The sequence below is a fragment of the Atta colombica genome, unplaced genomic scaffold (genome assembly GCF_001594045.1).
Source record: "Atta colombica isolate Treedump-2 unplaced genomic scaffold, Acol1.0 scaffold46, whole genome shotgun sequence".
Taxonomy (NCBI): Eukaryota; Metazoa; Arthropoda; class Insecta; order Hymenoptera; family Formicidae; genus Atta; species Atta colombica.
Window position 1 is genome coordinate 421,438 of NW_017259535.1, and position 12,784 is coordinate 434,221.

Below are 12,784 nucleotides of genomic sequence, written 5' to 3' on the forward strand. Positions count from 1 at the left end.
GTACGTGTGTATTTGCGAGTATTTTGTGTGTGTGTGTGTGTGTGTGTGTGTGTGTATGCATTCAGACTACCGTTTGAGATTTCTACTGAGAATCGCTGTCGAATAGTTGAAACGCTCAAGATTCATACTATTGAGAATCATTCTCGAAAAATAGAAATCACAACTTTACATCGAATTTGAAACCTCGTTATCGTGATACTGCGTTTTGCGAAATTATTCGACAAATTTATACAATATACGTGAGAAAGTATTCGCGCCTTTTTAGTTTAACGTATTTTTATTTTTATTTAGATGCACGTGGAAAACATTACGTTAATGAAGAACAAATTCGATGATTTTGGCACCAACGGTCTTCACAGCTCACGATAGCGATGATTTACGCTGAGATCCATCGCGATTGCGTTTGCTTAAGACTTATCGGTGCGTATTTAGTTTTGTATGAATGTATTCGTATGTGTATGTGTGTGTGTGTGTGTGTGTGTGTGTTTTATCATCGTAGGGCTCGGTGGTAATCTACATTGACAGTGCGAGGTTCGACAAAATTCTCGATGAGAATGGAGAATGATTGACTCTCATCATTCCTTTGTTGTTCTCAACTTTATGATTGTACAAACCGACGCGAGAATGGAAAGTAAGGAAATAAGTTCATATATATATATATATATATATATACACATATATACAAGAATTATTGTATCGAATCGTAAACTTTCTATGTAAATCACTTAACTTTCTTTTAAACAATTAATGGGACTGTCACAAAGGATTTAATTTTTTAAAAATTTGCTTTTTGCACATCGAAAAGTATTTATAAACAGCCGCGGCGATCTGCATACTCGTCGGTGTGTACGAACCTTAATTCGAGATCCGACGGTGAGGAAAAATGCGTGGAAGAAAGACGCTGGTCATTCGAGAGGATGCGAGAGACAGAGAAATCAGTGTAATATACATATATGTTTCTTGTGTACAAATGTATGAGTACGAGTTCTTTACTCCCTCGAAAATGTAGGAAGGGCGATGAGACTGATTGGCTGGTCTTCGTTGTTCCTCCCTCGCGTGGCTGCTGTCGTCATGAGAGAACACTCGGAGGTTACGCGGGTAGAGGAGGTGCTGAGATCAATTAGTCGGCTGCTGAGAGAGAGCTCCAAGCTCACTCCGCTTACTTCTTTTTCGCTGCGACGGCCGCGAAATCCTTCATCAGCGAAAAAGATTCGCCGATAGTAAGGGCGATCGATGAAGATGAGAGATGATGGTACAAGGGAGCAGCCGTTGAATCAACGAGAATCGACTGGTCTGCGCTTCGATCCGCTTTTCCATTTCTCTTTTCACTCTTCCATCGCTCGACACACATGTTGTTTTCTTCTTGTGTTGTCTTTTCGATTGAGCGCATTAGTTTAAATAGCGCACAGACTAGGATGCTCGGGGGGGACACGTTTCTCTTCTCAAAGATGCCTTGTTTCCATTCACTCTCGAGATTCTTCGTACGCGTGAGAAGAGGATCGGAAAACGCGAGACTAGACTAGAGTCGAGCCGACCGACGCGCGTGGACGAGCTCGCGTCTCCCGAAGGATGGACTCTCCCCCCCGTGTGTAGCAGGAAGTCGCTCCAAGCTGCTGAGACGAGGCCTGACGAAATGCAGATCATCGACGGTGCTCCATTTTCACTTTTTTTTTCTTTTCTTTTTTCGTAGGAGACGAGAGCGAGAGCGAGAGCGAGAGAGAGAGAGAGAGAGAGAGAGAGAGAGAGAGAGAGAGAGAAGGAAGAAAGGAGACCGAGAAAGGAAGGGAAAAATAGAAAGGAAAAGGACGAGAGAGAGAGAGAGAGAGAGAGAGAGAAAGAGAAGAAAAACGCAAAGGAGGGAAGAGACGCACGCACGTTTGGAGTTCACAAAAGGTTGAGGAGCGCGCGGACGTACCCGGTCCGACGCGACACAATCATCACGCGGGATATCACATATCACGAGATGCACGTGCGCTTATATATATAGTAGATCATTTCAGAAGCGTAGACACGAGCGCGGCGGCGAGCCCGGCGATTCAGCTGGAGACGTACGCGGCGATCTGCTCGCTGAATTGCGTGTGTTCCAGCAACAGAGAGTCTTTGCAGGTTTCGAATTGTTGCTGTTGTTGTTGCTGGGATGGCGACGGCATAATAGTTGGTGCTTGTTGATGTTGCTGCGAATGATGGTGCTGGTGTTGTTGTTGTTGATGATGATGTTGATGCTGATGCTGTTGCTGCTGCTGCTGCTGGGAGATCTCTTCCACGTTCTCGGCCTCGGTACGCTCGTACAGCACGCAGATGGAACCATTCTCGCCGATTCTGTACGATACTTCCGACGGGTCGATCCACATGGTAAGCTCGCTGGGGAATAGACTGTGCAGTACCGTCGGCAACAGGCCGACGTTCGCACCAGCCTGCGCGATTACCGGATCCATTTTACCGTTGATGCGTATGCAACGATAGCCGGAGCCGCGATTTGGCCGATCTGGGAACCAGTGATCCCGATAACGGTGGCGCAACACCTCCGTCAATGATGATTTGAACATCTCCAGTTGCCGTTCCGACAGCTGACCCGCCTGCAGGCGCAGCAGGTGCACCAAAAAATCCGCCGCCGACACGATTTCCAGTCTCATGGTCGGTGGTGACCCAGGGCGAAGGCGTCGATGACAATAATCCAATAGAAAATTCTCTCTCTCTCTCTCTCTCTCCTGTATCGCGATGGGATGAAAGCCACGTCGATGACGCACTCGATCTTGCTCAAATATATGGGCACTGTTTATCTCTCTCTTTTTTTCTCTCTCTCCGTCTCGCTGTCTCTCGCGATCCACGGTTCCGAAGGCGAAAAGCCACCGCTACTCCACGCCGTTTTATACCGATTGAAGGCGATGAGTATCAGAGATACGCGCGTGTCACGGGTCACGGCGCGGCGATGAGTAAGCTCGACGGCGTTGATGCCGAAAGAAGCGCACAGTACCAGTCACCACAAAATGGCGTCGTCGCCACGTCGCTGCGTAGCACTCTACAGCGCTCGTCGTACGTCCTCGACCCTCCAGCGCGATGGGCTAACCGCCGGAGCGTCCCTCGAAGATCCTCACCGATGAGGATGCAATCCGGCGCACGATAACAGATGTAACAGATGTATGTGGAGGATCGATTTCGGATCGTCGTCGGGTGAGCGTCCACGCGTCGTTTCTCAACGCTCGCTTCGTTGCCTGCCAATTCGCCTCCTCGTTGTCGACTCGTCCACGCGAGTTTCTTAACAGTGCTCGCGGATAAAAGGCGCGCTTTCCGTTTCACGCTTCGTTTCACCGGATCGATTCCGACAATTCGGCCGATCCGGGACCGTCGCGTCGGTAGGTCGGAGTTGCTAGAGCTGATCTCTAAAGCCGGGCTTGTCTCTCCGAACTGTCCTTCCACTGCCACTCTCTTCTTTCTTTCCGTTGTCGTCGAGTCCCGGCAGACTGGCAATTCAGACTGATAAAACTTGATCGCGACGTGATCGAACCGATGGATCAGCTCTTTTTATCTTTCTCCCTCTCGTTCTCTCGATCCAAACTCGCGGAGGTTCCGCGTTCATCGACTACCGACGACTTTCTAATGGCAGAGCTCACGAGCACGAACGGGGTAGCCTCGTCTCTTTGTTCAAGTGACGCCGAATGGGGGTTACATATCGCGGCATCGACCAATCCTGTATCGACGGCGCCCACCGCGACACACCGTCACGTGATCCAGCGCGCTGCGCATGGTAGATGGTAGTTGCTGCAGCCGCGTCGCCACTCGCCCGCGTCCCGAATACGCGGACCAACGCGGACCCTGCCTGCCTGTCCGCCGTCTGCCGTCTGGCTGCCTGTGCGCGATGTCAGCGATTCTCAAATCGCTCCGAACTTGGAACTTAACCTCGCTACAACCTCGCATATACAAATATTATTCTATTACTGACAAATGTCATTACTCAATTTAATTTCTTTTTGTTTTTTAAGCTAACGAGGTTATTTCTAACAAAAAATATTTTCTCGATAATTATCTTAAAATTTATTTCAAGTTTTAGCAAAATTATTACATGTATTCGAAACAAGAATTTATTTTCTTTTCAAGAATATCATAAAATTGGTCGATGAAACAATTTTTTAATAAATAATTGAATTTGTTTTAATTTAATAATCTTTAATTTGTAATAAATTAGCGAGGATTCAGAATATATTTTAAATAAATTTGATACTTGTAACAAACTTATGATAAATTTGCAAACTTACTTACTTAGGAACTTTTGAATACAAGTAATTATTACTTGCGTACTGTATGTATTTTTCTGTGTGTATGAAAACCGAACGATAACCATTTATATCTATATATATATATATATATAAAAATTCAATTGTGTCGCACCGCGTATGCAAAACAATCCGTATTAAACTTTATTATCTTTGCTCGCACAAACAAACCGGAATTTCTGATTATTTTTAATAATTGACCCCTATCATTTTTCTTTTCTATAAAATGCATCATTTAATTGAGAGAAACTGCAAAAGATATCTCGGAAATATTATCGCGTGTCTTTCTAATTCTGCCTTATAGATAGTAGATTCTGTATTATAGATAGCCTAATGTTATAACTTCTTTGAATCAAAATACTCGATGAGTATTATATCGATCGATATTGAATTGATAATATAGTTTTAAGTTGTGAATTATATATTACAAGTTTGCGAAATCATTCCTATCTCTCTGATGGATAAAAATGTTTCTTCCAATAAAATTCAAATTTGCAAGTGTAACTAATTCAAAGAACTGATACTCATCAAATCGTTCGATGTCGTGCAGTCTCTAAATCCCATGTAAAATTTCTAGCGCAAAGCCAAGGGAGTAGCACTTTATTGGCTTCTACAATTCTACAGTACGACCGCAGAGTCAAAGTTACACCAGATTACCGGTTTCCATTCTACTACCACGTTCCTAATTGGTTGCGTCAATCTAGCAAGTCTAGCTGTGAGCACCACTGACCCCACAAGTTTTTAAGTACAAATCTGAACGAGGGAACGAGCAAACGAGCGAGCGAGCAGGGAACTAACGCCGACTGCTAGAAAGCGCGTAGATTACAATACCATACAACTATACACACGACGAGCTTGACGACCGTCGGGGTAGTGGCATGAAAACCACTCTGTCCGGGATTTAACCTGAAACTCGAACAACGTGTTCGGCATGGGGAAAAAAGTCCAGCCCCTTTCCCGCGGTACCCCTTTCCCTTAACCCTTTGATGTTCAAGTTTTGTACCCTTTCGAAACGCTTCAATCAACGAAATGGAAGGGAAGGCCGTGGACATTATTTCGTTCACTCATTTCGAGCCTTATTGTATACTTACTGTATAATGTACAGTACAGAGTGGATATATTATTTAAAAAAAAATCATTATCCTTCGATCAGAGATCTAGAACAACACGCTGAAGGATGCGATTCCCGTTGCCTTTTTCCCTATATTTTTACAGCCTCAAGCCACATAAGATTTTGCCTTTCCCTATCCCTCAGGTTTTGAATAAGATTATACAGAATATTATACAGAATTATAAATTATTTAAATAATTTATTGGCTCATTTAATTCTGTCAGGAACCCCTTTTATATTATCATTTATAGTTATTATTGAATCAATAGGACTAATTATCCGCCCTTTTACGTTAACTATTCGTCTAACTGCAAATATAATTGCAGGCCACTTATTGCTAACTCTTCTAGGCTCCTCAGGAATCAATATTACTAATCCTGCCACATTTTTAATTCTAATTTCCATTCAAATCTTACTTTATATTCTTGAAATTTCAGTATCTATAAAGCTTATGTATTCTCAATTTTATCTACTTTATCTACAGCAGAGAAACTTAAATTATTATCAATTATTATAACAAATCATGGCCATAACTAACCGCGTTTGACATGGACATTTTCGTCGTCGAATTGCGAAAGTCTGACCCACCGGAAGGTGAGTCGGAATTCAATGTATCCTCCCTTGTAAAGGTATGAAAACGGATCTGATTTGCCAACCGCGTCGCTATGTAGAGCATTTCGCTCGTAATTCCGGGAGTTTGCCACTGCCAAGTTGGCAACTGAGCGCCGATCGATAAGCCCAGATTATCGTGGGCCAACCCTGCGAAAATTCACGAACCGCACGCGAATTTCCCTGCGTCGAGAATTCATGCTGGCGCGGCGCGCGAGTTGTACAAAAATCGTTTCGCGACGAAAATTGTCCCGTTAGAATAAAGAAGTAATTTAACTTTCGTGCTTCGTCGTGTAAAGACTAAGTAAAGATTCTATGATAAAATCTGGTCACGACGAGTAGTCAAAATAACTGTCAAAACAAAAATGAGAAAGAAGGGTTATCAAATGTTATCTTCCAACTTATATTCCAACTTATACTATCTTAAGCCGCCCATGGCCACATATAAGAATATAAGGCAGTAAAAGAATCAGCCAATCACAGTAGAGAAGGTTATTGCCTTATGTTTTCTATTGTTATCAGCTAATTCGCTTATTGCTCACGTCTTACCATCTTACGTTTTTTTCTATCTGCTCCGGTTTTACTCATTCCAACTTACTAAAGTTGACAAAAATGATGAAGCAATAAAAAATTTGACATCTCATGGTGAACTAAATTCTGTTATAATTTATCGAAAGTTTCAAATTTATTCAAAATATATTCTGAATCCAATAGTAAGTTTAATACTTTTATGCAGATTATTAAATTAAAAACAAATTCGATTTACTTATATAGGGTCTCTAGTCACGATTAGAGATCCTATAATAGTCTGATTACGAGTGATTTTGTCAAAATCCTATAAGAGAAAAATATATATTTCTTTCTTGTATATAAGTATACTATTTCTTTAACTTTTATTGTCTCATTTAATAATTTTAATTAAGATTATAAACGGTGAGACAAAAACAAAATACAGATAGAAAGATATTCTATTGATAAGAAAAGAGATAAATTAATGCTGGATTTACTTTCTTTCTTTTAAGTAACAGTTTATTTTTACCAAAGAATATTTCTTGGTAACAATCACACATATTAAAAATTTTAGAAAGACCCATTAATATATAGTCAAAACAAGAATTTATTTTCTTTGGGAGAATATAATATATAATTGATCGAAAAATCGACTTTATGTAATAATCAAATCGAATTTATTTCAATTTAATAATGTTGACTGAAGTATAATATTAAATTTCCTATGATTCAGAATATATATTTTGACTAAATTTGATACTTTTGAAACTTTTGATAAACTTATGAAAGATTTGCGGATAGGTATATGAACTTTTGAAACAAGTAATTATTATTTACGTAGAGTATATATTTTTCTGGATAAGTTAGAATAATAATATACATATACTCAGAGAGAAAGTATATTAATGTATCTTTCTCTCTCGTAGAATTTTGACAAAATAGCTCGTGGCCAGATTCAGTTGTAGAGTCTCTAGTCTAGGCGGAGGTCAACGCGTTCACCGGAAGTTGGACGAATTAAGTTCTAAGCGAGTTAAACCGTCCAACTATCGAGAAACTCCGTTTCCGCGCACAAAGGAAGTCGCTGACGCGCGGTACAGCGAAAATATTACGTTCGACGATCAAAGGCGGCTAAGCGTCGCCGGTCGCGGAACTGGTTAATTTTGCAATCGACGTCTACACTAGTCTACACTAGTCTACACTAGTCTACAGAGTGAGCGGTTTCGCGCTCACGTCCCGATATATCTCAAACGCGATCGACCGCTTCCGTTTCCGCGCGTCTCGCTCGCGAGTAATTGCAACGTATAAAAACGTAGAAACGTAGAGTCCATGAATCAATTGCGCTTTCGTCAAAACTTTATGGTTACGGCTTGTGAGATTATTTGAGATTATTGCAGCACGAAGATATCGATAATATAAAAATCTACACGAATGTATAACGTGTAAACAAACAGTCAAGTTTAATGAGAAATAAGATAGTAGAATATCTTCTCTCTCTCTCTCTCTCTCTCTCTCTCTCTCTCTCTCGATAAGATAAATTCTTTAAAATTTTAACGCTTTCCGCTCTTGCCGGAAAAATGATTTGGCACGTCAAAACCGCGATAATGATACCACGATGAAATATCTCGTCCGCGTATTCGAAGCGCGAGGAGAACGAACGCGCTATGCACGGTGAACGAAATATGCCGAACGTGCAATTGGCCGGGAGGGGCTGCGAACGCGCAGAAGGGTGCCGTATATTCAAATTACGGGGTGACCCTTCTCGAAAACTTGACGAGGGGAACGGAGGGAAGCTCGGAATTACCGACGGTCTCTCTCTCTCTCTTTCTCTCTCTCTCTCTCTCTCTCTCTCTCTCTCTCTCTCTCTCTCTCTCTCTCTCTCTCTTGCCAGAAGGTTCTCTAAAATCAATAGGGCCAGTTCGGGGACCTCGCGCGTTCTGCATTCTGCCCGCGAGGAGTTCCGCTTGAAAATCCGTCAGCCGTGATCCCTGCGGAACCCATTCGCCATGCACTCGCCAGCAGCGACGCCAGCAACCCCTGTTTAAGGTAGCGATTCACTCCACAGGACACCTCTCGCCAGGACGTGAGAAACTCTTAAGAAATCAGAGATGCCATATTAATCGCACACGTCCGGAAGACGTGACTTTCCGTTGAAGGGCGAAAGAAATGTATGAGAAAGAAGTAATTCGATATAAGGACGTGCCAATTATATTCATAGGAATAAAGATAAGATTTGTGTGAAAGGAAAATATTTATGTACTTTTGAGCGAATCGTAATTTTATATAGGTATATATATATATATATATAGATTGATTTATTTTCATTTTATATCCATGTATTACTTACTACTCAACGTGGCTTTCAGACTGCACATGAAAAATACATACTCTATACAAGTGATAATTATACTTCATATATTTCAAATATTTCAACAGTCATATATCCGCAAATCAATCATAAGTACTTGTAGTATCAATCATAAGTTTAATATTTCAATCAAAATTATTAAAATAAATTCGATTTGCACATTATATAAAGTTATTTCTTATCAATTTTCTAATATTTTTAAAAAACAATTAAATTCTTGTTTTGAATATATATATAATAATGGATTTTCCTAAAATTTGTAACAAATATAAATATTTTAAGATTATTATTAAGAGAGAAATATTCTTATATAAAGATAATTGTTACCCCTGTCACCTAAAAGAAAGTAAATTGAGTAATCGCTTTTCTTAGCAATAAAATGATATTTTTGTGTATGTATTCACACAGAAGATTAAAAGACTTATATAGAAGCGATGACATAAGAGACGTTCATGACGCACGTAGCGACAGGTATGTGCAGCTCGAAACGAAGAAGACGAAGATAATTGCCTCGACGCGAAAGGATTCACACAATTGCGACCGTGCTCGAGATGAGCAACTCCTTCTTCGTGCCTGGATCCTTACCACTTTACGAGAGTCTCGTAAAAACGATCGTGGCAGCCATTTCACATACTGTGCGATATAATCGACCGACCTGAGCGTCTAATTTGGAACTTTCTTCCCCGAAAACTGAGCCCCCCGTTAAGCTTCCCTCAGAGAAACGTAGAATTAGAAGACGTCAGTCCTTGCCAACTTTAGTGATCCTAAGAAAATATCGGCTCGAAACGTGTGCAACAACACATGTGTAAGAAATGTCAGTGATAAAAAAAAATTACTTAAGCTGCTCTCACAGGATGTTCGTCAATTTTTACATACAAAAAACTCTTTTTGATCGAGAATATTTTCGAAATTATTATATGAAATGTGTGCGAGGAATAAACGAAAAAAGATGTTACGTATGTCTTAATTGAGAATTTGAAAATCGGAGACGCTTCCTGGAAGACACAGCACTATCTGTATCGAGTTTCTCGAATATCCTAGAAATTCTATCCCATACAGCACAGAAGAGTGAAGCAATATTGCTGCAATGTTACAATATTGCAGATTGCAATGTAACATTGCAGAGATAATATTACAGAACAGTAAATTAACAATATGCCTATACAAAATGTCAGTAATATTCCACAAACATTGCTTTATTGATAAATTTCATATCGTCATTTTTTAATTTCGATTTCAATTAATTCGGAGTAATTTGGAATTAAAAAGAATCATTGCGATTAATTTCATAATTAACTTACCAAACGACTGTATTATCATATTAATGTGGATAAAATTTGTAGTTTGTTCGGGGCACACACATACATGTGTTTGTTCTTACGAATAAATTTATCTTTCAGAATTAATACTACATTTATTGGAATATTTTGTGGTTTTATCATAAAAAATTGCTTTTGGAAAGCACATATAGAAATGCGATTTGTAGAAAAGTTAAAGTGAGATATAGAAAAGTTAGTTGTATAGATATAGAAATAGTATAGAAATAGTTTTCATTTTAGAGTCTTCGTAAAAAATTTATCCAAATACATTACATTGCAGTATTTCTGGAACGTTTTGTTGCAATATAACAAAAAGCAGACATTAACATCTTAATATCGTTGGAATTTTGCAATGATTCAGCAACCACCATGTAATAATGTAATGTTTCAGTGAAATCATTCTGCAATGTTTTTGCAATCTTTCTGTGCTGAATGGGATCTGATGCTATGTATCAGAACTGCTTTTCGCGGAGCGGCACGAAGCGAAGGCGGAGCACGGAGGCCAAAGATCGACGAGCCTGGAGGAAACGAGAATCTCGATTCCTTGGACATGCTCGAAAAGTGGAAAAGCGAGAGGATAAGCGAGCCCGTATATATAAAAATTGCAATAAATTATCTCCGAAATTGCACCTCGCAGGAATAACATATAAAAATTATTGGCTCAATGCTAATTCAATAACGCAATTATTAAAGGTTAGTACATGTGGTAATTTTCAAATCTTTTACTACATACAATGGGTCGTTTGTATATTCCGGATTAATTTTGTACTCCCGGATTACTTTTACAAGAATACAAAAACTATTAACATTTATAGATGATTCTCATATATGTACTTTAATATCTTTAGAAAGCATTTGTAAGATTGCGTATTAAAAAAATTGTATAGATAAATGTAATAATTAATTTCTTCTAAGATCGTATTTGTAGATTGCGTTAAATACATAATGTCAAATTAAATCCAATTGGAATTATTTTTAATGATTTTTATAGGGTCGCCACTACTTCTACTTAATAGATACTCCTACTTAATATAATAGATTCTAATCTAACTAAAACAATGAACTTAATCTACATAACTCAAAAAAATGTATTAAATTTGATTCAAAAATACATTTCTTTGAATTAAATTAAGTTTATTTATTTGGTATCATTGATTTATTATTTGTTAATGTAGACATTGTTTACTTTGTTTACATTGTATACATAAAAGTTAAAAAGAACAAAATGTTATTTAACTCAAGAAGATTGGATTGCCATTGCTCCTTTAATAATGTGTATTAAAAAAAATATTATATAAATGTTATAACTAATTATTTGATGCTCCTAGTATTTCAAAGAAAAGAAATGAACAAGACACGAAAATCCCAATTATGTAGTGTATTATAAGGATTCATTATACTATAAGGATTAGAAAAGTTCAATTATTACTTCGAGTACAATACAACTGCAAAATGAAAAATACAAATGAAAAATATTACACATTGATCTAAGTACGTAAAGAGTGAGACTAGTGAGATTTCCTTTAAGACTTCTCTTTTGAGACATCTGTATGCATGAAGAATGACACGAAATTACAAAACGCTTCAAATCTTCTGAAAAGCCATGTACAATATCGCGGCGAACGCGAATGTAGGCACGGCTGCTCGGTGATTTGCTAACATCAGGGCCATCTAACTGTTTTGTAGAACCATCCTACTTTTCTCTGAACAGCGGATCGCGAGGTGCTCAACCTCTATCTACGAGAATTGAAATGGTCGACCGGTGCTATATCGGGAATAGATAGATAGATGATCCTCCTTATGCATTTCTTCGCATGTAATATATAATACGCGTGTCATCATGACAATTTCTTAATTTCAACCGAAATCTGTCTGTTGAGCCGCTGCGTTCAGATAAAACATTTATTTTTCTCTCACGTAGAGATATGGGATATTATGAAACATCGTCTTGTAAACAATTTCGTTCGCCTTTCGCTACTATCGCTTGATACTCGCAATCGAGGCGAAGATTGTAAACTTTTTGACATATTGTTACAACTCGCTCATAAAATCTCCCCGCTTCTCCCTCTTCCTCTTTCTTGCCCATTTTTCGCAATTATTAGTGACGTTCAAGCTAGAAAAAAATACAGATTCACGGAGTCAAGGGCCAAAGAGCATTAGGGAGTTCCCAGAAGAGAAAATGAGATCTCGATCTCTCGACCAGTCTCTCGAGCGATCGAAAATGGATTTCTCGCGACAGCCGTCCACCACAGTCGCTGATCGAAAGAGCAGCATCAGGGCCGGATAACTGTGTTCGATGAAGATTCCCCACTTCTCTTTCCTTCTTTCTATCCCTGGCCCTCTTTTTCTCTTCAATCTTCAACTATCATTGCCTGAAGGAAACTCGTCGTTCTACTTTTTTTCTTCCCCTTCTCTTTATACTCCAAACGATGTTCAGTCGCCGTCACGTATTCGCAGCGTAAAGTCTGCGACCGCTGATATCGCAAACTTTGCAATAATGAATCGGACGCCTGTTCGATCGTAAATCCCTTGCCTCCCTCTGCTCTCTCTCTCTCTCTCTCTCTCTCTCTCTCTCTCTCTCTCTCTCTCTCTCTCTCTC

General features: G+C 39.4%; 2 protein-coding genes across 3 annotated transcripts in view; both read right to left on the reverse strand.

The window, feature by feature from the left end:
- LOC108691391 (inositol-pentakisphosphate 2-kinase) overlaps positions 1-12,784 on the reverse strand; it is a 104,299-nt gene that overhangs the window by 40,721 nt on the left and 50,794 nt on the right. The window lies entirely within an intron of this gene.
- LOC108691392 (protein BTG2-like) lies at positions 1,779-3,783 on the reverse strand. Its single transcript, XM_018199124.1, has one exon. It carries the CDS (start codon positions 2,631-2,633, stop codon positions 2,037-2,039), a length of 597 nt encoding a protein of 198 aa, XP_018054613.1. The 5' UTR covers positions 2,634-3,783; the 3' UTR covers positions 1,779-2,036.